This window comes from Tupaia chinensis, unplaced genomic scaffold (assembly GCF_000334495.1).
Source record: "Tupaia chinensis unplaced genomic scaffold, TupChi_1.0 Scaffold000328_1, whole genome shotgun sequence".
In the NCBI taxonomy this organism is placed as follows: Eukaryota; Metazoa; Chordata; class Mammalia; order Scandentia; family Tupaiidae; genus Tupaia; species Tupaia belangeri.
This window is the reverse complement of record NW_006159822.1, coordinates 2,098,289-2,124,096: the sequence shown is the minus strand read 5'-3', so window position 1 is coordinate 2,124,096 and position 25,808 is coordinate 2,098,289. Positions and strand designations below refer to the sequence as shown.

Genomic DNA, 25,808 nt, shown 5'->3' with positions numbered 1-25,808 from the left:
TGTGGGCGGGTTGTGCTGCTGCTTGTGTCTCCGTGGCTACCAGTGCCCGTCACCTACTGTGGGCACTTACCTCTGAGCACTGGAGTCGACTCAGTGACTCTCCTCGCATTCAGTGGGTAACCAGCCTGCTTGTATGATGCTTCAAGCCATCCGTGCTGATGAGAAAGAGCACTCTTGTCATCAATATTAAACTTACTAATCTTCTGGGGCCAGCAGGTGGCATAGTGGTTAAGGCGCTGGACTCCCACATGACTGACAGCAGTTCAAGTCCTGGACCCAGTGGCTTGAACTCATGCTGGGCGTATGTGCATGCGTGCCTAAAATTCCAAGAGGAAGATGGAGAAGAGATTGTGGTGTGACCATCCCCCCAGAGGTTGATTTCTCACTTTCTCTGTGTGTGTGTCTCTGAGGAGTGCATACATCCTACAACAAAAATCTATCTTAAAAAAAAACAAAAACAAAACTTACTAATCTTTTAAAATGGAGAAAAATCATTTTCTATTTGTTACCACTTTCTTCTACTTAAGGAATTGGGAAAGAGATTTCCAGGACCAGGTCTGATAGCCGTGGAGTGGCCTTGCCCAGAGTCCTCCTCATGAGTGCTACTTTTTGCTAACGGATCACCAGAGAGCTGGGCTGAAGAGTAGGACATTTGACTTTCTCCTGCCTAAGGATTTATTCCCTAAATGTTCAAAGAGTTGGAGGTGTCATCCTCCTCCAGGGGTTTAAATACCTTTGTACTCATGGGTGTACACACTCTGGGCTTACAAGCCCAAGCTAGAGGCAGGCTCTGCTACATACTATCTTTGTGGTCTTGAGCAAGTTGCTTCAGTGTTCTGACATGTATGGTGGAGGTAAACATTGCCTGTCTGCCTCTCTTTTTAAAAAAATTATTTAATTCATTATTATTATTAAATTTGATCAGACAGAGACAGAGAGAGAAAGGGAAAGTGAAAAAACAAGCTGCCAGGTCTGGGACTCAAACCATGGTCAGCCATGTGGTAGTTCAGCACTTCAACCACCACGCCTCCTGCCAGCCCTGACATGCCTGTCTCTGAATGTTGCTGTGAGGTTTCATGTCAATATAACATGCGTAGCACAGACTGGCAACTGAAGTGTCACTAATCGTTCGCTATAGCTATTTTTACCATCTGTATGTCTATTTCATCATTGTCATTACTTCCTATTCTTTACCATCTCACCCAAACTGCAGATTCCAGGCTTGTAGCAGAGTGGTAAAGTTAGGCTCTCTTCCCTGGGATCATTGCTCAGTACATTCCCCCCCCCCCCCCCCCTCACTCCCATCCCCACCCCAGTGCTGTGGCAGGGGGGGAATCATAGTGAAATATAGGAAGCACATTAGTTTATATCACATATCTTCTTTATATTTTATCAATTGAATATCTGAGATAGGACAATTTACAGTTCAAAAGTTTAATTTTTGAATTTATAAAATAATGGCCTTAGAAGAATATTGAAGGAAGAGTTGCTAAGATTCTTCGTTGGATCCTCAGAACCCTAAAGCATCATTCTTGCCCTCAAATGGATTAAAATCTGTTTGGAGAAAGGAGATAAGTGCAGATGAGAAAGGCAAACTACTGTTTGGAGCTAAAATATCAAGTACAGGTACTAGGATAAACTGTGAAGGAGGAAATTCTTCTAGGCTGGTGTAATTTAAAAGCAGGTAGGTCTTGGCAACAGCCGTTGGAGGGTGGGTAAGGATATCACTTGGTGTCTATTCTTAGGAACGGTTTTTGTGAGAGTGGGGAAGTTTTGATGGTGGGAATATAGTTTATGGAATCAAGGAGCGGAGCGCCCCTGTCACTCTCTCCACACCCACCCCATTTCTCAGCCAGTTTTTTTAGTCAAGAGCCAACGCCAGCTGTGTTTGTGTGTTTATACTTGTTTTCCCTTCTAGAAGTTCCCAGAAATTTATTCCACCTGTTTTTCTTTTTCATGCAACACTATGGTCTTCTTTCCTTCCTCACCTTTATTCTTTCGTGAAAGGAGGCATAGATTCCCTTTTGCCTTTTCTAGCCTGTGGTTTCTGGAATATGTATACAAGACAGGTTTTCAAAAGACGTTATTATATCGGACTAGCAGGTGGCATGGTGGTTAAGGTCCTGGACTCCCACATGACTGACTGCAGTTTGAGTCCTGTACCTGGCAGCTTGAAACTCATGCCAGGCATGTGTGTGTGTGTGCCCAAAATCCCAAGAGGAGAATAGAGGAGAAGGGATTGTGGTGTGTCCATTGCTTCTGGGGAGTGATTTCTTGCTTTCTGTCTTTGTCTCTCTGGTAAGTGCACATGCACTATAGCAAAAATGTCTCAAAAAATGTTTTTTAAATGTTTATGACCCCCTTGTTCTCTGCCATTTCCTGTTAAGTTTTATGTTTAGAGCTTGAAAAAAGCAGCTTTAAAGCACTTTTAATAACATTTCTTTATTTCCCAATCTGCTTTTTATAGTCTCCTGTTCCCTGAGGGTATTTTAATTTTTAAACATAGTTGTTTCATACTCTGACTAATAGATAATTAGAATAACTGAAACATTCATGGATCTGTTTCTGCTGATTCTTACTCTTGATGGCTTGTTTTCTTGTGTGTTTTAGGGTGTGTGAGGTTTTTCTGTTTGTTTTTGAATTTTTATTTTTTTTTTTTAAGTTTATGTTTCTTTCATGTGAAACAGACATCGGGAACCCTTGACAGGTTCTCACTGTGCTGTGACCCTCTCCCTTCCCCCAGCCTTGTAGCCAGCCAGCGTCATGGGCACACCTGCAGGCACATACTGTATTCAAATGGACCCAGGATCTGAATCCAGGGCCTCCCATATGACTTTACTGCACAGTGACACCTGACCACCTGTGCCACTGCAGCTGGGCCTATTCATTTTTAATTATGTTTTTAAATTTCCCCTATCATCTGCTCATTATCCTTAAAAAATTATTCGACTCCCAGGATGAAGTGATGTTTGCTTCTTCCAGGTACCCGATGAGGAATGAGTCTGAGACAGCCTTCCCAGACTGCAGTACAGGAGGGTTGAGTTGAGGCCAGTTTTTCAGAAACAGTTTTTCTGTTCCTTTCCTCCTGTTTTGCTTAATGGCCAAAGCCAACCTTTTCGTAATACCAGTAAAGCAGAGAAGAGTTACTACTGGTTCATCTTTATACTGAGGAGTGGGGATTCCCGCTATTGTAGAAGGGTACATGACTTTGGTGTTCTGTTGTTCTACTACTTTCTTATAATTCTTTTATTTTTAAGATTTCCTTTTTTTCCCCTTCTATTTTATTTAATATTTTTAGTAGTTTTCAATAGGAGAACTGGCCCCAAAAATCTAGCCTACTGTTATTAGAAGTGAAAATCTTTATTTTATCCTTAGCAATTTTGTGAGGTTTATGGGGAAGATATCTGGCTTGAGTGCTTTGACAGATGAGGAAACTGAGGCTAAGTGAGGTGTTACGATTGGTTTAAGATCTCACAAGTAGGTGGCACAGACTGGGCCTCCTGAGTGCAAGTTCATTGTCCTTTCCATCCCAGGGCTATCTTTGAGTGACCCCTTACGAGCACATTCTTAAAATTTTGAATGAAGCAGGCATTTGTTGAGGTTTTTGGAAGATATGTAATACCTTTACAGAACCATTTAGACCATTGATTGAAGTAGATTGCATTGGTCTAACTTTCTAGATATGGTATTTGAAGTGAAAAATAATCACTAATTTTTTTTTTCTTTCAGCTGAAGTGAGTAGTGAATATAGTATGGACAAAGCAATGGTTGAATTCGCTATAATGGATCGGGAACTAAACCATTATGTAAAGGCTGTTCAGTCTACAATAAATCATGTAAGTTTATAACACTCACCCGGTTGTGTTCGGTTTTAACTCAGTGATCTAGAAATAGAAACACAAAATCAAGATTCTTGTCTAATCTTTAATATTTCCTTATTCTTGCTATAGCAGCTATTCATTTCCTCTTAACCCAGAAGTCTCATTGAAAAGGAATCTTAAATATTTTCCTGGGTAGGCCACCTAGTTTAATTAGCATTATATCTGTTTTAAATTTTCTTGTAATATTTGTCTCGACTTTTTAAAAATATAAACTGCCTTTTAATGTGAATAGATTTTATTAAATGCTAAAAATTGTTTACAACTTGTTTTGAGTGTTACATTTGCTTAAGCAGAAAACATTTAATTGGTCCTTTTTAGCTTTTTACTATATATACATGTAAGTTATTGCAAAATTCTTAGAATCAGACAATATGAAAGGGTTTTAGAGCAAGTTTAAAAATAAAGACGGTTGGCATTTCGGTTTTTCCAGAAGCCAAATTTTCTGTAATGGATATCTTATCTTTGTTGACTCCATCTGTCACAGGAACAACACATGAGGTAGTTAAGGTGGGAACATAGCAACATCCTTTTCAGGAGTATTGTGTTGAGTAAGAAATGAGCAATATGATTGCAGTAATGTTTCTGAGAAGTCTTTTGTCCTCTGAGCAATGGAAACTCCCTGTCAAACTGATTTCATGTACCTGTGTAAAAGGGTGTCTTGTACTTCTGGTTTCTTTATTTGCCTTTTCTTATAGCTGTGGGAAAATACCCCAAATGAAATATTTTACAAGATTGACTACAATTTAGTAAAAGATAAATTTTAAAATAGTGTTTAATATTTAAGCCAATAAAATGATCATTATATTTATATGAAGTTTTCTGTTTTATTTTGTTTGTTTGTTTGTTTGTTTTTTAATGGTTAGTGTTTATTAAGTACTGTGACTATCCTTAAGAATATGTGTTTAGGGACCAGCAGGTACCATAGTGGATAAAGTGCTGGACCTCCACATGGCTGGCCGCAGTTCAAGTCCTGGACCTGGGACTTGAAACTCATTCCAGGCGTGAGTGCACCTGTGTTCCACATCTCAAGAGGAGAATGGAGGAGAAAGGATTGTTCCATGGCCATCCCCCGTGGGTGGTGATTTCTCACTTTTTCTCTCTTTCTGTCTCTCTGGCAAACACACACACGTGCCTTATTAAAAAACAAAACAAAACAAAACTCTTTTTAAAAAAAATATCTGTTTCTATCCAAATAATAAAGACACTCATTTTGTAAATTTTGGTGTTTCTGGACACCATGATTTTAGCCCTGGTCCTGTGAATATTTCTTTCATAGAAAAATAGGGAAATGATGTCATGTTGACATCATATTTGAAACTGGATAACAAAGCACTTAGAGCAGAGTTTTTTATTTCTGGCCACACCCTAGAGCCAACCAGTTCCTACTCTTAGAGATTCTGATTTCACTGGTCTAGATCAGAATTGGGACATCAGTGGTTTTTAAGAACTCATTCCGATATGTATTCAAAATTGAAACTATTGACTTAAAAGAAAGAGTAAGGCTGGGACTAGCAGTTGGATTAATGGCTTTATCACTGGACTCCCATGTAGTTGACCATGGCTCGAGTCACGGACCTGGTGACTTAAACTCATGCTGAGTGCGTGTGTATGTGTGTGCCCAAAATCCTGAGAGAGAATAGAGGAGAAGGGATTGTGGGGTGGCCATCCACCCTGGGAGGTGATTTCTCGCTTTCTGTCTCTGTCTTTCTGATGAGCGCATGTGTCCTATAGCAAAAACCTCTCCAAATAAAAGAAAGAAAGAAAGAAAGAAAGAAAGAAAGAAAGAAAGAAAGAAAGAAAGAAAGAAAGAAAGAATTCATAACATAAAGCGTGTTTGCCACCAAAGGTCAGAGTTAGGCCAGTTATATGGATTGGTCTTGCTTTGACCCTTACCGTCTGTGGCAGTTATTTGACAGTCCTATCTTTCTTTTGTTTTTAAGATTTTTTTTTAAAGTTTATTTCTTCCATGTGCAAGGAAGACATAGAGACAGCATCCCAGCCAGATTAGATACCGTGATTGACCCTCAGCTTCAGCCTGCCCCAAATTATGAACACATACATGTCTGGCCTGGCATACTCAGGGGGGTCTCTAGATGCAACTGGGGAACCTTCCCCTGTGGCTCAGCCCCACAGAGCATCACATTTTATTACTGCGCCACTGTCTGACCCCTTTGGCAGGCTTTTCTTTCACCTTTAGCTTTTATACTAAACAACTATAACAGCATAGTCTATATTATAGATCAGAAAACAAGATTTGGGGGGTCCAAGAGCTAATGCTTATTTTCCTTTTTCTATGAAACTCTAGGACTCACAAATACTTAAGGCATTTTTGCATTAAGAATTGAATTCTTCCCTCTTCAAGAAACTGAACCATTCATTTTTAAAGTTAAACACAGAAGAAATCTCCATTCTTGCTCTCACACAGTATTTTAAAGCATTTCTTTCATCTCGAGGTCCTATCCCATTATCTTCACCCTATTAAATAAGGGAAGATTATGCTTGAGTTTTGTACTTTTCAACCCTAATCTCACATTAGTCTATGTAACAGCTTAGATGTAGTGATTCCGGTGCTTGCCAGAAATGTCTCTGGTCATTCATAAGAGCAGAAAACATGTTTTTTCTTTTTTCTTTTCTAATACACAGTTATGCTCCCTATGTAAGTTTGGTACTGTCATTTTCTAAGACCTGAAACCATTTAGAGACCTAATGGGAATGTGACCATTATTTTGAGGGAAGTGTTTTACACCTCTTTACGTACTTCAAGTTATAGATATTTGCTGTCTTATTGCTTGTTTTAATGAAAATAAAGAGTGGAGAGCAACATGGGAGGCACCAGGATGGTTTAGTTCTTTAGAATCAGTAGTGGCCCAGTGACAAGAAACCCTGCCAGCCCTAGTTTTTCCACTTTCTAAGCTATGATCCTTGGTCAAGAAATTTAACCTCTCAGAACTTCATGTTCTTCATCTATAATTTCTTAGCCTGACTCTTTCACAACGTTTTTATGTGAATCAGATTAGATACTGTATATCAGAATACTTTGGCATTCATAAATTTTGATGAGGCTATAAGATATTACATCATTGCAAGCCAAGATTTCCAAACACAACTCCTTAAAAAGGTGGAATAAAACCTTTCTAAAAATAAGTCGTTTATTTCTCTCCCTTTATTTCAAGGTGCTTTTATTGACTTTGACCTATACTCTAGAATTCAAGAATCTTATGGGATTAGGTGCAATCTTTTTAGTTTATAACATGAGGTATTCATAGTCTCTACAATTAAGAAAGTGCTTTAAGCCAATTATAAAGAAAGAAGGCAGATAATGGGAACCACAGGAGTCCCATGAAGCTTTTTCTCTGCCATGGACTTTGAGGGCTGCAGTGCTTCCCTTATTGTATATTTCCCCTGATTCTGAACCACCCTTTGGTCTTCCTGTCTACGAATTTTTATATAGTCATAGAAAGTTAAAAACAAAAAACCTTCTGGGACCAGCAGTTGGCATAATGGCTATGTCGCTGGACTCCCATGTAGTCGACCACGATTCGAGTCCTGGACCTGGTGGCTTAAACTCAGGCTGGGCGTATGTGCGTGCGTGCCCAAGATCCTGAGAGGAGAATGGAGGAGAAGGGATTGTGGCGTGGCCATCCCCCCTGGGGAGTGATTTCTCACTTTCTGTCTGTCTGTCTCTCTGTGTCTTTCTGGCGAGTGCACACGCCCTATAGCAAAAACTTCTGGGAGGAAAAAGAACCAACTTCTAAAATCATCAAAGAGCCTTTGAGTTTATTATCTCAATGAGTTTTTTTTCCCCCACGCTCATCTTCACAGAATTTTGAAAGTTACGCATTTCTGAAGGGGTTTCAGAAATTGACGTTTGAACCTTAGAGATGTGGGTTCATTTACCAGCAATCCCTGGGAAGTCCCTTTGACTTGAGCAGGAGCTTGAATTGCTTTCCTTTGTCTTTTGAGAAAGTAGGACTACCACTTTCATAATGCCTGAAGATTTTATTTGGAATCAGGAGTGATTTCAGTGCTCTGAAACCGATTAAAAAAAAAAATACGGCCTTGTTGTAGCAAGTTTGTGTAGGGCATATAGCCTAGTGAGTTCTAAAAATAAAATAAAATAAAATAAAAATCCCCAGATAGTCTCTTAAGTCATTTATAAAAACTTTCAAGATAAATGAGTTATATTCCTGTCACAACTCTTTAAGAAATTCGTAATAGAATCTCGAAAAGTTCTCTATGAATTCCTTGGAGACTTTCAGTCATGAGACCACACATGTAATGAAAATGTTTTTGCGAACTCTAAGATGGCATACAGACTCAGTATGGTTATTTTCTTTTTAAAATCAGCAATACTGTCAGGGAAAAACTGTCTTCTCAATTTTGTATTGATAATAGTGATGCTCTGAATATTAGATTTTTGATGACCGAATGTTTCTTCCCTCTTTCTAAGCTTCTATATGAAGAGATTGAAGGGACATCATTGACTACCTTTTTGGCCTGAAATGTTCATTAAATAAATATTTACTAAACACCCATGTGCCAGGCATTTCTAGGTGTAAAAAATAGGAAATCAGTCAGCAAGGCACGTATGACCTTCACCTTCTGTAATCTAGGAGAGAAGACAGACGTTTAACAAAGAACAGTGCTAATGCTAGTTGACTGCTGCTGTGGTATGTACTACAGAAGGAAAATAGAGCAGTCAGGGAGCGTTGGTAACAGGAGGCATAATACCTTTTTGAGGGGAGATGGTGAGGGAAACTCCTTACTGAGCATCAGTAAGGAATAGGTGACTTCTCTGACTGTGACTTCTGCATGAAATGGAAACATCTTATTACTGGTTGTGTTGATGTGAGCCTTTTAGTGCCTTGATCAATCCAAAGACAAAAAATTAGTCAAGAGAAGCCCTACCTTTTTATATAGAAAGTTAGAGTATATGGAATAGTTGTGTAACCTGTCTAAGGTTGCTCAATGATTCATGGATTAGTAAGAGTCCCCACTGTGATACAAGTTATGGCAGTAGCTGATTTAAAGATTAGTTCATGGGCAGCACACTTGCATGGTAGTTAAAGCACTGGATTTCCACATGGCCGGCCACCATTCAAGTCCTAGACCTGGTTGCTTGCTCTCTCTCTCTCTTTCTGGTAAGCACACATGACCTGTAGCAAGTTGAAGAATAATAATGGCGGTAAATAAAATTAAATAAATGAATCTTTAAAAAAAGATTATTTTATTACTGATACTCTGCTTCTCAATCTGAAATGAAGACTTTTTATTGAGTATTGAATAAACCCAATTGTAGTACTGTGTCTTTCTGATTCCGTGTTTCTGATTGTTTTACTCTAACCCTCTAGCTCCATCCCATGGGCTTCAGATTCATTAGGGTGGCTTTAGAAGATGGGCATCAGTTCTATTCAAGGAATCTTCAAATCTATTGGGTCATCAGGAAAGTTGTGATGTGTTTTGGCAAAGAAAAACATGTCATGTCTCATGACCTAATATTTCAGGGTTTTGTTTTGTTTTAATAAGAGATGATAGATGTTTCACCACTGTCATGGGGAATAGTCCTTGCAGTATTTTTACAACCTTAAGTCCCCTAGTGAAAAAGGATGGGAGCCATGAAGCTAGTGATGGTTTAACAAGTTTAGATCAATGTCACATATTATTAGCAATAACACACACACACACACACGCACACACACATTTAAAATCATATATACACATATGTGTGACATAATCCTAGAGTTTAGCATGAATAACTAAAATTTAACATTGATGTAATACTTTGGGATTTTTTGTCTTTTCAATAATGATCCTTGGGACCAGCAGTTAGCATAATGGCTATGTCGCTGGACTCCCATGTAGTCAACCGCGGTTCAAGTCCCGGACCCGGTGGCTTAAGCTCACACCAGGTGCGTGTGCGTGCGTGCGTGCCCATGATCCCGAGAGGAGAATGGAGGAGAAGGGATTGCGGTGTGGCCATCCCCCCGAGGGGTGATTTCTCGCTTTCTGTCTGTCTGGCGAGCACACACGCCCTATAGCGAAAACCTCTCCAAAAAAATTAAAAAATGAAAAAATAAAAATAGAATGATCCTTTATTGTGTAATTTTACTATAACAAACTTTACATCTTAAAAGAATTATTAGACATATTGTCCTTTTAGTACATGTGACTTCAGTGTGTTAACTTATTAGGCAGTCCAGAGCATGTCTATCTGCCTCACTTTTCTCTGATTCTCTTTTTTGTAGTCTGGCATCTTATAGACTGTGTAAGATTTTAAAGCATTTAAATCAGATTGCAGCCACATATTTGTTTATGTTTTTTTACGTCAGTGTTTTATAACAATTCCTCCCAAAAGTCTGGTGAGGGAAAATATTTTTCTGCTTAGCCAGAGCAATTAGGTGCTAGACTGGCTCATTTGTGTTGATTCTTATAAATCTGTTCATGGATCAGCCTTCTGTACTGTGGTTTTTACTAGATAGGCTAATGTGAACATTTTATCTGCCTTTTAAAACTATTATTTTGAGAGTTAAAAAAGGAGAAGTATGTTTTATGTAAGCTGTTGAAACCAATACAGTTTTAGATGTAATACAGAATGAGTTGCATCAAAAGTTCATTTTACCAATTATTAGCATCTGGCTTGACTATTTTTGACAAATCACTTCTCTGTGCCTCCTCGTCCTTCATCCTTTTTCAGCTGGTAAGCTGTGTTTTTATCTCACTTTAGTTACCTTAATACCCACTACTTTAACCTGAAATCTTAGGTGTTATCTTGCAGATTAGGAATTACCCTTTTATTTAATCCAAAGTTAATAATAGTATTAGAAAGATGTTCTAGATGTGAGGGTATAATTTATTCCATATCATCACCTGTTGTCTGAATATAAGAATGTACCTCACATGGGGCCAGCAGGTGGTGTGGTGGTTAAGGTGCTGGATTCCCATATAGATGACCATGGTTCAAGTCCTGGACCTAGTGGCTTGAAAATCATGCTGAGCACATGTATGCATGTGCCCAAAATTCCAAGAGGAGACTGCAGGAGAAGGGATTGCAGCATGGCCATCCCCTCTAGGGGATGCTTTCTCACCTCCCTCTCTTTGTCTCTGTTTCTTTCTGTGTGTCTCTCCCTCTGTGCATGCACATGGCCTAGGGCAAAAACCTAAAAAAAAAAAAAAAAAGAAAGAAAAGAAAAAGTACCCCACTCTATTACAGCACTGTAAACCATTTACAGAAGATAAAGGAGGGGAAATTAGTTTGGAAGGTTATAAAATTAGAGAATACATAGGACCAGCAATTGGCATAATGGCTATGTCACTGGACTCCTATGTAGTCGACCACAGGTCGAATCCCAGACCCAGTGGCTTAAACTCACGCTGGGCGCATGTGCGTGTGTGCCCAAGATCCCGAGGGGAGAAGAGATTGCGGCATGGCCATCGCCCCTAGGGGGTGATTTCTTGCTTTCTGTCTTTCTGTCTCTGTCTTTCTGGTGAGCGCACATGCCCTATAGCAAAAACATCTCCCCCCAAAAATTGGCGAATAGAAGATTCCCAAGTGTGAGAGAAATTACTGTTGTCAGTAGAGTCGCAAGAAGGTGGGGTGTTACAGGGTAGTGCAGTTAGAGAAAAGCTCAGGAGCCAGGTGGGGAAGTACTAGGAGACCACTCCTTTCTCTATCCCCTGCCCCCGGCACTTAGCACTCTAGAGTGGTGTGTGGCCTCTTAATACCTTCCTTGTTAAAAGTTTTCAAATGAGTCATATGGGATCCTTTTCATCTATCGGAACATTGCCCAGGTGTAGAAATTAACAAGAAAAGAAGTTGACTTTAGGTAGTTGCTCTTCAGCCACTTGGCTCTGGAATGTGTCTGTGCCTGTGATTACTGGTAATTATTTTCTATTTTGGTCCTTTAGAAACTCCCTGTGTAGTTATTATATCAAGGCTGTGTTGGGTGGCATTTTGCTTAATACACAGAGAGTTAGGTCTGAATATAGTTTTTCATCAAATGAGTTGCCTCCACAGAAAGTAATCTAGATAGATAAACCCCTTAGGTTAGGGGCCAGCACATGGTGTGGTGGTAAGGCACCAGACTTCCACATGGCTGACCACAGTTCAAGTTCTGGACCCGATGGCTTGAAACTTGTGTTGGATGTGTGTGCATTAGTGCCTAAAATCCTGAGGGGAGAATGGAGCAGAAGGGATTGTGGCATGGCCATTGTCCTTGGGGGTGGGAGGTGGGGGGAGAGTGATTTCTCACTTTTCCTCTCTTTCTCCAGCAGGCACATGTGCCCTATGGCAAAAACCTTAAAAAAATTCCGTAGGTTATCAGGTACTGTAACTAATAGGTAACAGTTTTTCCTTAGGTTATACTGAGACATGTTTTCATGGTTAGTTTGTAGGAATCCATCTTAATGTTCTGTAGGTATTAAGTGTTGAATTTTAACCAACACAAAACTTTACACTCTGCTGGACCTTCATATGCCTCTAGTGCTGCATTCTCAGAAGTTCTCTCCATAATACTAGTTAATCAGGATATGAATAAGTATAATGGAATAGGATTTTGTGGCTTTGTGGTCAAATGAGTTTGGGGAATGCTTGATTGAAAGAATTTTGTTAAAGACTCTAAAGCCTTTAGTATGCTTTCATGCAATGTGATTCTCTGAAGGAAGAGGAAATTCAGAAATGTCTTACACTTAGTTAACTAGAAAACCTCTTTGAGGGAGGAACTGATATTCCTCAGAATCTTCCTTGGGAAATGCTAGTATAGCCTCAACCCTCTAATTTTATTTGAGAGGCTAAGTGGTGGGTCCAGCAGTTTGGTAGAGTTTTTGTGGCCTCTGGAAAACGGGTTGGGAGGTTGCATTGAACTTCGTCCCTGAAAAGGGCCTTAGAGATCTTTCTGTATAAAAGATTGGGAAAGGACCAGGCCTCTGAAAAGACAACGTGTGTTCCAACAGTGAAAAGGAGGAAGGAAACGTTTATAAAAACATGCTATGATTGCTTGGTTGTCAGAATCTCTGTTTGAAGCAAACCAGACCCTGCTGTGGAGTGATGATTAGGGAGAGAGAGGAGAAAAGGAAATGTTTGAGAGGAAAGGAAGAGAACAGACAGAGGGGACCCACCCACAGTGTGGGCAGGAAAAGCACACAGATCTTTGAAAGACCTGGCTCACCACCACACTCCGGTTACGGACTGTGTGTCCGGTATGATTGCTGAATGCCTTGGCCTCAGTGGCACCAGGCAGTCCTAGCAGTTAATTACTTGAAATACTTAAGTGATATGAATGTGCTTCTTCCTTATTTTTTTAAAATTTAATTTTTTTGAGGGGGAGAAGTTTTCGGTATAAGGCACATGACCTCACCATAAAGACAAAGAGACATAAAGTGAGAAATCATCCCCCAGAGTGGATGACCACGCCACAATCCCTTCTCCTCCATCCTCCTCTCGGGATCTTGGGCACACACACACACACATGCCCGATATGAATTTAAGTCACCGGGTCCAGGACTCAAACTGTGGTTGAGCACATGGGAATTCAGAGACTTAGCCATTATGCCAATTGCTGGTCCTTAAATTTAATTTTTGAGAGGGGGGGGTGGAGACAGGCACTCTCCATGGGGGTCTTGCCACTGCAGCCCTTCCCTCCTCCAGCCTCTGGGGCGGCCAGGATCACGGGAATGCACAGCACCCAGGCATGTTCAGGTTGACGCGGGATCCAAGCCTGGACCTCCCGTAGAGCTCTGGCATCGCACAGCCTTGCCCTACTGCCTGTGAACTGTGGCTGGCCCATGAATGGCCTTCAATACTGCAGGCTCCTGATTATTTCTAACACTGGGCACAGTGCACACATAGCATTAGACCTTAATTTCAGATAGTCATTTTAGCCTCCTTCCAGTATCAGACTTTTCATCATAATGGCTAAGTATTAAAGATCTTGAGATTTAGACCTTTCCTCACTCTGTGGGAGTGGTGTTGAACAGGCCAACTGGAGAAGAGAGGGTGGAGATAGATTAAACTGGGGAGCGGATCTCCAGATAGTAAATTAACATGCATTCACTGTGTGGACTTGAAAGCAGTGGCTTGTTTGTTAATCTCATGATTAAGTTATTCATTTAGTGCCAACAGTATGCTTAGTCCAACAAAGATACAAAAGCCTGTTTATGTACACAAAATAGCGGCAAAATCATTTTAACAGTGAAACAGTTTGATAGAGCCAAGGATATTCAGAGCCAAGGAAAGGAATTTTTGTTTTAATTTCTGGTTTTTTGCAATGCAACTCCAAGCCTCAGTTTCTTCTGAAAGTGGGGGTGATAATATTCTTGCAAGGTTGAAAAGTGACAGCATGAATGTCCCAAATGGGTTCTGTCAGAAATTGTGGAAGGCTGCTCAGAATATTTGGCAGAAAGTTCTGTAAAGGAGAACTAATTTCTCTTGACCAAATTCAAATAGTATCTGAAAGGCGATTTTGAGTGAAAGTTTGGGGAGAAGAGTGGACCATGTGGACTAAAGTAATACTATGAACAGTTTCTTTCTTTCTTCTTCTTCTTCTTTTTTTTTTTTTTTTGAGTGGTTTTGCCTTAGGGTGTATGTGCTGGGGGAGGGAGGAGAGAGATACAGAGAGAGGGAAATTGAGAAATTGGCAGGTAGGATGGCCATACTGCAATCCCTTCTCCTCCATTCTTCTCCTGGGATTTTGAGCATGCACAAACATGTGCCTGGCATGAGTTTGAAGCCACCAGGTCTGGGACTTGAACTGCAGTTGGCCTTATGGGAGTACAGTGATGTAACCATTATGCCATCTGCTAGCCCCTAGCCCCTACTATGAACAGTTTCTAATCTAATCATTTCTTTTGTCATTTATTTATCATCTATTAAGAGAAAATTACATTTAGACAGAAATATCAGCACCTAGAGACAGTAACCAGGAGTAGTTGAGAATGGTTACACCACGTGCAGACACCCAAATTCATTTCCAGACATCTGACTGACTTTTTATCTTCCCCTTGGCTGACACCTGTGAGGCCTCACATGCCTCCTGGCCTGCCTTTCAGCTGCCTCAGCCATTTGTGGTTCTTGGAATGCTGCTGGTACCAAGAAGCAATCCCTCTCTACCCATCAGGTTATTCTGTGTCTCCCTGAGGTCTATTTTAGCTCCTGCCTCAATCCAGAACAGAAGCCAAAAGTGCAGCATGAAGCACTAAGTAGGAATGTAAATCCTGGGTTCTTAGAGAATCCTTATGTTGTGAAATCAGAAATTTAATTTGATGCATAAAGTGTAGCTAAACCATGTTTTTAAAAGCTTAAACAGAAACATCATATGCTTAGTTTTTCTCTTGGAAAAAATTCTTATGATACTGCTTAAAATTGGACCAGCTGGTGGTAGGATGGTTGACTGCTGGATCCTACATGGCCGACTTTGCAATTTGAGTCCTGGACCTGGCGGCTTGCTAAGCACAGTGGATGCATGTGTGTGTACTTACCTGAAATCTTAACGTGGGTGCATGTGTGTGTACTTACCTGAAATCTTAACAGGAAAATGGAGGAGAAGGGAATTGTGGCAAGGCCAGGCCATTCCTCCCGGGGTGATTTTTTTACTACCTCCTCCCCTCTCTCTGTCTAGCAAGCACATGTGTCCTCCAGCAAAAACTTTAAAAAAAAAAAAAAAAGGTACTGCTTAAAGCACCAATGGATACTATATAGAAGAAATTAAAATGTTATACCACATCTTCTTTAATAGTAGTGGAATTGGTCTACAAGAATATGAAGTTAAAGTGCTTTGCTTTTTTTATGATAATATGTGCACACGCATGTGAGAGTTGGGGAGGAAGGAAAAAGAGAGAGAGAGGGAGAGAAGGGGACATTCTTGACAGGGTTTTGTCATACTGTAGTCCCGTTTCTCAGCCCTTCAGCTCCACAGGATCCTGGGCCACCCACACATGCACCCAGTGTAACTTCAGGTTAACCTGGGAATCCGAACCTGTGGTGGCTGTGGCTTCCAGACTAGCAAGGCACTTGGCATTACCACTGCACCACAGTGCTAGGTCTGCTTTACCTTCATAATGGCAGTCTGGCAGGTGATCCTGTTGCAGTTCCACGTTGCTCGGTGTTAATGTTCAGTTTAACTATTGCCTTTTTCTAAGCCTGTTCAGTCATAACTGTGTAACCTTAAACAAGTTTCTTAGACTCCTTATGTTTGTTTGTAGTATCTGCCCCTACCTATCTCAGAGTGATTCCTTGATTAAGAAGGTGAGATAACGTATGTGAAAGTGCTTGGGAGGTAAAAGTGCTGTTTAAAGGCAAGGCCTTACTGTTCCGTCTCGTTAACTTTTAACTTCTTTCTCTTACCACAAAGACGGCTCCCATATGCTGACTTCAGTTGGTGACTTCTTCCTTCTAAGCCACCTAAACTTGGAATACATAGTGATAGGTAACTTTCCTCACATTTATTTCCTAACCACTGGGAGGAAAAAATGTGTAAGATTCGCTTTTTGTCTTTAATTTATAATTTAGTCATCTTTTTGGTAAAGGCTTATTCATGTCCACCTCCACCCCCCTGGAGTTTTGCATAAATCCCGTGTAGCAGTTCAACAAGTGACTAATGTAGACTGGGCTGGCTTAGTCACTGAGTCACTTTATTATGAAACACTTAAAGTTGAACATCTATATATATAACAATGAGGAAATAAATTAAAACAATTTATACTTTCTGATCTGATGAGTTTAATGACTAATCATCAGGCAAAAATGAAGAATGAAATAAGTGAAAATTCACAGTGCCAGATATAATTAGTCTAAAAATAAAACCCAAAAAAGTCACAATCACCTTTATTTCTCTGTACCCCTCTTCTAAGCAGTTTGGTTGATAAGAGCAGTGGGCTGGGACATACAGGTCTGGCCTCCGATCCCTGTTCTGCTAGGCTGTGACCTTGGACAAGTCATGTAACTTCTGTATTTCAGCTTCCTCATTTCCAAAACAGGGTGATAATAGTATTTGGCCTACATACTTCATTGGGCAATTCTAGATAAAATGAGATTGTAGATAGGAATGTGTTTTGACCTAAAAAGAAAAGTGGTTATACAGTTATTGCATACTGATAGGTCTCATATGACATCCATACCATAAATAGTGCATTGTGATCCAGTTTCTATAAAGACTTTTGCAGTATGAGTATCAGTTGGTATTTATTTGAAGTGTTTTGGAGTATTTAACCCCTGTCTGAATAAGAGAAGTGAATCCACTTTTCTTCTTGCTTTCCCCAAAATACTTAATATTTGCCCAGGAGTCCATTAAACCAGATTTGTAAATCCTGTCACTTCCTACTTGAGTCCCTCTGAAATCAGCTCTCTTTGTCCTAACTAAGGGATGGGAAGCCCTTTCAGATCTCCTACCTCTAATAACCTTCCAGGACTGGGTGGCTGTTATTGACTCTGAGCCTCAGGAGGGTTAAGGGACTTGTATAGGTCACTCAATTGGTCTCTAGAAGTGGGCCTTCGGGCCTGCAGGTGGTGTAGTGGTTAAAGGCGCTGATTCTCACATGACCCACTGTGGTTTGAGTCCTGAACCTGGCAGCTTGCTTTCTCCCTTCTCTCTCTCTCTGGTCAAATTAAAAAATAATAATAACAAATGGAATTAAATCAATAATTTTTTTTAAAGTGGGACTTAGGGGCCAGCAGATGGCATAGTGGTTATGTTGCTGGACTCCCACATGGCAGACCACTGTTCGAGTCTTGGATCTGGTAGCTTGAAACTCACACTGGCACACATGCATGTGTGCCCAAGATCCCGGAGGATATTGGAGAAGGGATTGTGCCATGGCCATCGCCCCTGGAGGATGATTTTCCACTTTCCCTCTCACTGTCTCTTTCTTTCCCCGGCCCCTGGCCAGTGCACATGCCCTAAGGCAAAAACTATTATAGAAAAAAAAAGAAGTGGGACTTGAATCTGTTTTTTGTCATATAACTCAAAGCTCTTTTCATGGCATTTCTGTTTCAGAATGGATGTAGTTCACTGGCTTCCCTTTGAGTTGTAGTTTCAGTTGAGAGTAAGAATGTTTTTAGAAAGTCTTGGTTATTAGCTATACTTATGATCTTATATATCTTAATTGTAACAAATGAACAACTTGAGGAAAAGAATATTGTCATGTATCTTTTTAATATTAGTAATCTTTACATAACACAAATTTGGAAGAGCCATGTTATTGACCCTTCTAAAACTTTTATCTTAACATTTTGTAAGTAATAGGGTGAATATGAAGAAATCTTAAAGTTTTAAGGTAACAAAAATGTAATAAGCTTTATTTTTCTGATTTTAATGAGATGCTTTAAGTTTTTCTTTATTTTTGGAGAGGTTTTTGCTATAGGGCGCGTGCGCTCACCAGACAGACAGAGAGACAGAAAGAGAGAAATCCCCCCCCAGGAGGGATGACCACGCCGCAATCCCTTCTCCTCCGTTCTCCTCTTGGGATCTTGGGCACGCACGCACACGCGCCCGGCGTGAGTTTTAAGCCACCGGGTCCGGAACTCGAACCGTGGTCAACTACGTGGGAGTCCAGCAACATAGCCATTACGCTAACTGCTGGTCCCATGCTTTAAGTTTTTATCTATTAAAATATTCAGCCCTTTTTCTGATAAAAATAAGCCTAACTTTTCTCCGTATGTGCTATGTGCCAGGTAGTATTCTAACTTGTATTTAGTTAACTCAGGTTGGATTTTTTTTTTTTTCTTATTGCTAAGCTAGCCTGTAGATTTATTCATGAAAAATTTTTAGAAGCAGTTAGGGAGAAGTCTCTGCCTGGAAGAAAGCAATGATATTGTCCATCTATGACTTTATGTGGAACATGTAAAAAGTATTTCACTAAGTAGTGGAAAGAATACTGTAGTTGGGAATCAGAATTAACAAAAAGAGAATGATAATAACCTCACAGGGCTGTTGCAAGGGTTAAATGAAGTAATGTTAAGTACTTAATTTCATGCTTTCAGAAGAAGTGAGGCTTTACATAGTAGGCATTCAGAAATTTTAATTACCTCTTTTAATCTCCACGCAGAAGATTGATATGAAATTAAATTGGAAGGCAGATTATGAAAGCTGGTTTTAAATTTTTTAGGTATTATCCCAATGTAAGATGATATTTTTCACTGATTGCTTCCTTGTTAAGTTCTTCCAAAGTAAATGCAAGGGGAAATCAAATAAAATAGGTTATGACTAGATGATCTGGATTTTACAAGTCTGGAAATATAGTGGTTAAGTGATGTTTGCTCACAGTGCATTGTGATATAATAGTATCTGTTTCTAGACTTGATGACCCTCCTGTCTGTCAGCTATTAGGTGTTTGGTTCAGGGAAGTCATTTAATCCCCCTAAGTAATGATAACCACAGTGAATACATTATTCTAAAAGCTGTTCTATATGAAGACTGAGTTTTTGTTTTAAATTTTCCATAGTACAACTTTTTAACTAGGTTGGTGGTAGATAGAATTAATTTAATCAAGAAATCTCTCTTACAGGAGGAGAATTAGAAGTCAAAAGGCAATTCGATTACTCCGTTGCTGGGAAGTAATTTTAATTATCAGGGTGCTATATTAATTATAGAGAAGGTAGCACAGAGAATTTGATAGGCTACTGGCCTGGAGTAAATGGAGCAAGTAAAGGATAAGGAACATTAATAAGCTCCTGGAGTATTAATAATTCCGTAGTCATTACTGTGCTGAGTGTGATGAGGGAAAGATCCATGTTCATGTCCTTGACTGCCCTCTCTCTGTGCTGTAGGTATGTGCTAGCGTATAGAGACAAGGATTTTGAAGGCAGACCTGCTACTTATTAGAGACCTCCTGTGGCACTTTAGAAGTTAACTTAGGAATTTGGGAACAGCAGTTGGTGTAATGGTTACATTGCTGGACTCCTGCATTGTCAACTGTGGTTCGTATTCCTGATCTGGCAGCTTAAAATTCATGCTGGCTGTGTGTGTGTGCATGCCCCAAATCCCGATGTGTGCATGCCCAAAATGCCGAGAAGAGGATGGAGGAGAAGGGATTGTGGCATGGCCATACCCTCTCGGGAGTGATTTCTCGCTTTCCATCTCTGTCTCTCAGGCGAGCACATGTGCCCTATAGCAAATATCTACCTCCCCAAAAGAAGTTAACTTAGGAATTTAAAGGAAAATGTTATATCCCCAAAGTAGAAACTTTGTTTTACCTTTCCAGTTACTATAGCCATACCAAAAAGATTGTCTTATGGGTACTTAGCAAGTGCAAAAGGAAGAAATGAATTAGAATTTCCCTTTTCAGTTATAGCAGAAATTGTGAATTAGTTCTTCTGGTTATTGAGATTCTTCAGGTCATGAGGATGTGAGTGCAGGACCGAGGGGAGGCATGGAATGTGGGAGAGAACAGCTGGTAGCCCAGCCACCTTGGTCCCCTATGGAAGGCTGGGTGGTCATTCTGGTTCAGGTGCTCGGAAAGAAGGGCTTCCATGAAACTTCACGCTGTTCAGTCTCCTTCCAAGTATTTGGCTTTCCTCAGGATAGAGAACATCAAGTATGTATTTCGCCCCCTTTGTTTCCCAGTCCATCCCCCTCCATACATAATTCTCACACCATGTGTGGAGCAAGACACAGTTCTCTCACCATGCCCTCAGTTCGTCATTGTAGTGCAAGATAGTTCTTCACCACCGGAAAAGCTTCAGCGTCTTCAACCACTACTGAATTGTATAGACAAGTTGGCCTAAATGTGTTTAAGAAAATTGAGATCTTCATTAATTAGGACTTTGATTGCTAGGAACCTTGAATTTTGTGTAACAGAACAAGGAGGTGGGGAGGGATTATAACGGACTTTGTGTATCTGAGAGTTACATTAAAAGAATTGCAAAGTGGGACCAGCAGTTAGCGTAATGGCTATGTCGCTGGACTCCCACGTAGTCGACCGTGGCTCGAGTCCCGGACCCGGTGGCTTAAACTCACTCCGGGCGCGTGTGTGTGCATGTCCAAGATCCTGAGAGGAGAATGGAGGAGAAGGGATTGCAGCGTGGCCATCCCCCCTGGGGGGTGATTTCCTGCTTTCTGTCTCTCTGTCTCTCTCTGTCTGTCTGGCGAGTGCATGCGCCCTATAGCAAAAACCTCTCAAAAAAAAAAAAAAAAGAATTGCAAAGTGAATCCTACAGCAAAGTGAATCCTATGAAAGAAATTATGCTAAAAAGATGGGAATAGTTTAGATTGGATATGAAAAACAGTCAGTGGAATTCTTTTACTTTATGGAAAATATTTGGTATTTTAGGAAATACAATGTTTCCTACATTAGAAATGGAAGTTTGAAGAATGTTCTCTCAGTTCCATCTGTTCCTGTGTCTTTGAGGAGGGGAGAGCAAAACAGGACGGGTAGACCTTTAATCTTTGATGGGAAAGTAATGTGTTCAATGCCATATGGGGAACTTCCCTATGACGATCATTTTGCCAGTGTCGAAACTGAGCTGAAAGTCAGTGTGGTCGTTCAAAGGTCTCTTTAATTATTCAGTTAGAATATTTCATTTGATAAATATTACCTAGCTTATCTTTTTAAAACCTGTTTAAAAAGTTTTGAAATCACTGATCAGGAGGGTTATTTCTATGAAACATCATGTGGACTGCTTATGCGTTTAAGCTGGCTGTTTTTCAAAATGTGATGCCTGTATCACAGGCTTGTGGTAATAGCAGTAATGGCAGCAGGACCAGTTTGGGGTAAATGCTAAGCTTAAATAGGTTTCTTTCACAAGCTCTTGTAACCCAGTCCTCCCTCCAAAACCATGTAATTTCTGCAATGTAGGCTGTATTTAGAAGGAGGGAAAAAGGAAACATTAGATGAAAGGGAGGAAGGAAAATGTAGGGGAGTTCATGGACAGCTCGTACAGAGGCCTGGGCAAGCGGTTCCAAGGGCCTCTCTTTATTAGGACACTAGTCCTTTTTGTGAGGGCTCCACCCAGAGACCCCCACCTCTTAATACCTCCCTTCAGGGTTAGGATTTCAATATATAAATCTGGGGGTGGAGGGACTCGAGCATTCAAACTGTAACAATCTTGGTTTCATGTAGTTTTATGCTTTCGACTGTTCTGCTTGTGTCTTCAGCCTGCCTGCCTGACATACGATAAGTTATGTAGAAATAGACTGGATCATTTCTATAGTACCCGGTGTGTCCAGTACTGCACGAGACCACAGATGCTCACTGCTGTGGGCTGTGGTAGGTAATAGAGCGTTTCTGTGGAGATGAGGAAGCTATGGCTGGCAGTTAGATAATTGCCCAGGATTACACAGCTAGTAACGAACCCAGAAGATGTTCATTCGTTCCCTCGTTTGACTGCTCCGCCATCAGTAACTATTCCTTCCTTCTCTTGTTGTGTTCCCTTAACTTTCATGACAACACTCATCTGTTATTTCTTCTAGCTTCTGGCCACTCCCTCACATTCTCTCCTGGGGATTTTACTTGGTCTCTTCACCCATTAAAGCTCGGTGCTCCTACCTGCTAAATCTTAGTATTCCCACCATTCTTCATCTCTCTTCGCTTCCCACACTGCACACACTTCTTGAGCAGTGGCATCTGTGCTTCTCACATAAGTTACTGTCATTATGCTGCAGAACCCCAGATCTTTCTTATGCATTCCAGATTTTGATTCTGAGAACTGCATATGTGAATTCAGTAATTTATTTGACATTTTCCACTTAAGTGTGCCATGGACACTTTCGATTCAACATCTCATAGTGTTTTCCCCTTGATTTTCTCCTGGGATTCTGTAACTTAGGGTTGGCAATATCAGCCATCCAGTTGCTTCCATCAGAAATCCTGGTTGTCATTCTTACTTCTCCAAGCTTCTCTTATCCCACATTCTGTCTCCAAATTTTCCTGATTCTCTTTAGTTCACCTACCATTTTCAGTTTTCAGCCTTTTAGGGCAAGGTTGCTGCATGCAATTCCTCTATCCTGCTGTGTTGGCTATTTAGGAAGTCAAGAGATCTTTTTATTTTTTTCAAGAATTATTTTTATTTTTTAATTTTATTTATTTTATTTACATTTAGTTTGACCAGAAATGGGGAGAGAGAGAGAGAGAAAGAAATAGAGAGGGAAAGTGGGAAAGCAAGCCGCCAGGTCCTCGACTCAAACTGTATTGGCCATGTGAAAATTCAGCGCCCCTGACCACCATGCTACCTGCTGGCCACCAAGGCATCTTTCTAAATTGAAAATGCATTTATATTGCTTGCCTTTTCGACAACTTTGCCTTCTTCAGTTAACCTGCTGCTCTTAGTATTTAAGTGCAAGTTCCTGTTGTGGTCTCTACTCCTACTTCTCCACAGGCATTTCCACAGTTGCGCTTGCTTCCTACTGTTCGGGTATGCAAGCTCTTGCTGTGTGCATTGCTTTGGCCTTTGTACACACTGTCTACTGGGAGTACTCTTCTTTCATTCGAATGTAATTGACTCTTTCTTACCTTCACAGATGGAGCTGAGCTCCTTTATAACAGGCCCACTGACATCATCAGTCTCTGTCTGCCAGGTTACCCTCATGTGCTCACAGCACCGTGTACTTAATCATTCTTCATAGCATTTGTAGTTGTAACCCAGTCCTTCCTCCAAAACCATGTCTCAGAGACAGCACTGTCTTCATTTCTACTTCATTTCATTCCCACAGGCATTGCACAGTTCACTTTTTAAAACTAAGCTCTTAGGCATTTTCTCTAGAACCAGCTCCTCCTCCTATCTCAGAAAATGGCAACTCTGTTTTTCCATTAATCAGGCCAAAAAAGGAAGCTGTCCTTAGTTCCTTAATTGTTTCATAGCCCATATCTAGTCGATTGATAAAAATTATTTTTTCTTCCTTTTTTAAAAAAAAAAATTTTGCTGTAGGGTCCAAATACTCTCCAGGCAGTGACAGAAAGAGAGAGAAGGAAGGAAGGTGAGAAAGCACCCCTACCCTGGGGGGAATGGCCCTACCACAATCTCTCCTCCTCCATTCTCCTCTCAAGATTTTGGGCATATACGCACATGTACCTGCTGTAGTTTTGAAGCCACCCGATTCAGGACTTGAACCTTGTAGTTGGCCATATGGGATCCAGCTACTTTAACCACCATGCCACCAAATGGTCCCAGAACTTAGTATTTCTACCTTGAAAATACACCTGGAGTCTGACCACCTCTCTCTGTTTCAGCTGTCACTCTAATCCACGTTATCATCACCTTTTGCCTAGATGATTGAAGAACTGGCATCTTGCCTCTGTCCTTCCTCTCCTAAAAGATGTTTTTATCATAACAGCCAGAATGATTCTAAATGATTTAAAGAGAAAATCAGATTTTCTCAACTTTCTGCTCAAAACCTTCCTATCATTCTCACGGGAATGCTAAAGGCCTTCATCACGTGTCTTCTCCACACTGTGCCTTTGCTTCTGACCTCAATTCCTATAGCCCTCCTTTCTGCTTTGACTCTAACTTCACCCCCTTATTTCTTGAGTTCTGTATTCAGGTGTCACCTTCTTAGTGAGACCTTCCCTGTTGGTCGACCATCATAGAAGAGATCGCTTTGTTAATGGCTCTCCATAGCACTTTACTATCCGGCTAATTATGTATTGTCTTACTATTCTTCTACTCTACTAGAATGCATACTCCATGAGGGCAGGGACTTAGTCTCTTGTGTTTACTACTGCAGTATGTTCCCAGCATCGAAAGCAGGTTTGGCCCCTAGTAGGCTCTCAGCAAATAGATGATGCAGTCTAGGGTCGTGGTTACGTCGTGGACAGACCTCCCAGTGCAGCGAGTTCGGCTGCTGCACCAAGCTCTTCGGCTATTTGCAGTTACACCACTCCTTAGCCTTAGCTTCCTAGCCTGTCACAGAGGATGAGTTAGTTCTTACCTCTCACACTGTTCGTTTGGAGGGATTAAATAAAGTAATCCCTGTGGAGTGCTTAGCTCAGTACCTTGCCAGTCATAAATAATTAAAGGAGAGCAGCTGCTGCTCATGTTGCTGCTGTTAATTCTTATCAGTCTGCATCGTAATTGCTTTTTACTTGTCTATCTCCTCCAAGGGATTTTAGGTTTGGCTGCATCTAAGCTTGTTATTACAATAATAATGATAATAAACATGACCTTAAGAACATCGGTAATAGCAGTTACCATTTGAGTGCTTTTGAGTGCTTACTGAGTACCCGGGAGTGTTCTCTAAGTCAGCACTTTCAGTAGTACTCCCTGTAGGGGTGGAAAGTTCTGTCTCTGCACTGTCCTGAATGGTAGTCCTTAGCCCCATAGGCTATGGAGCCCTTGAAATGTGGCACTGTGACCAAAGAGTCTCAAGTTTTAATTTTATTTCATTTTAATTAATTTAGATATAAATGACCACATGTGGTTACTGTCTCCTGTATTGTATTTCAAAACTTCAAATTCTGTGCATATGTTAATTTACTTAATTCTCACAATAACCCTTGAGTTAAATGATGAGGAAACTGATTTTTTTTTTAATTTTTATTTACAGATTTTTGCCTCAGGGTGCGTGTGCAAAGAGAGACAGAGACAGAAACAGTGAGAGGGAAAGTGAGTAATCACCCCCGGGGGAATGGCCACACTGTACTCTCTTCTCCTCTGTTCCCCTCCCAGGATGTTGGGCATGTATGCACACACATCCAGTGTGATTTTTAAGCTACCAGGTCTGGAACTCAAACCATGGTTGGCCATATATAACCACTATGCCTTTGCTACCTCGAGGAAATTGATTTTCCTAAGGTTAAGTAACTTGCTCAAGATTACATGGCTGTTATGAGGGAGAACGGGGATTTGATGACTGGACGGCAAGACCATCTCGTTCCCAGGTCTGTGCCAAGTTTCCCTGCTGCCCCTCCCTTGGTCATTCTCGAGAATCGAGAATCGTGGTCCCCACAGCAGAGGGCCCAGGCAGCCTGTCTGTGTTCCTACAGCAGGGAAGGCTGAGAAGGTGA

The 25,808-nt window shown here is 40.7% G+C and overlaps 1 protein-coding gene across 3 annotated transcripts in view; it reads left to right on the top strand.

The window, feature by feature from the left end:
- Positions 1–25,808, top strand: part of NSMCE2 (NSE2 SUMO ligase component of SMC5/6 complex) — a 244,394-nt gene that overhangs the window by 42,676 nt on the left and 175,910 nt on the right. For all 3 annotated transcript variants that reach the window (XM_006151738.2, XM_006151737.2, XM_014589044.2), the window contains exon 2: positions 3,730–3,836. In XM_006151738.2, coding sequence (XP_006151800.1) covers positions 3,730–3,836 — 107 coding nt within the window. The remainder of the gene's footprint in view (positions 1–3,729; positions 3,837–25,808) is intronic.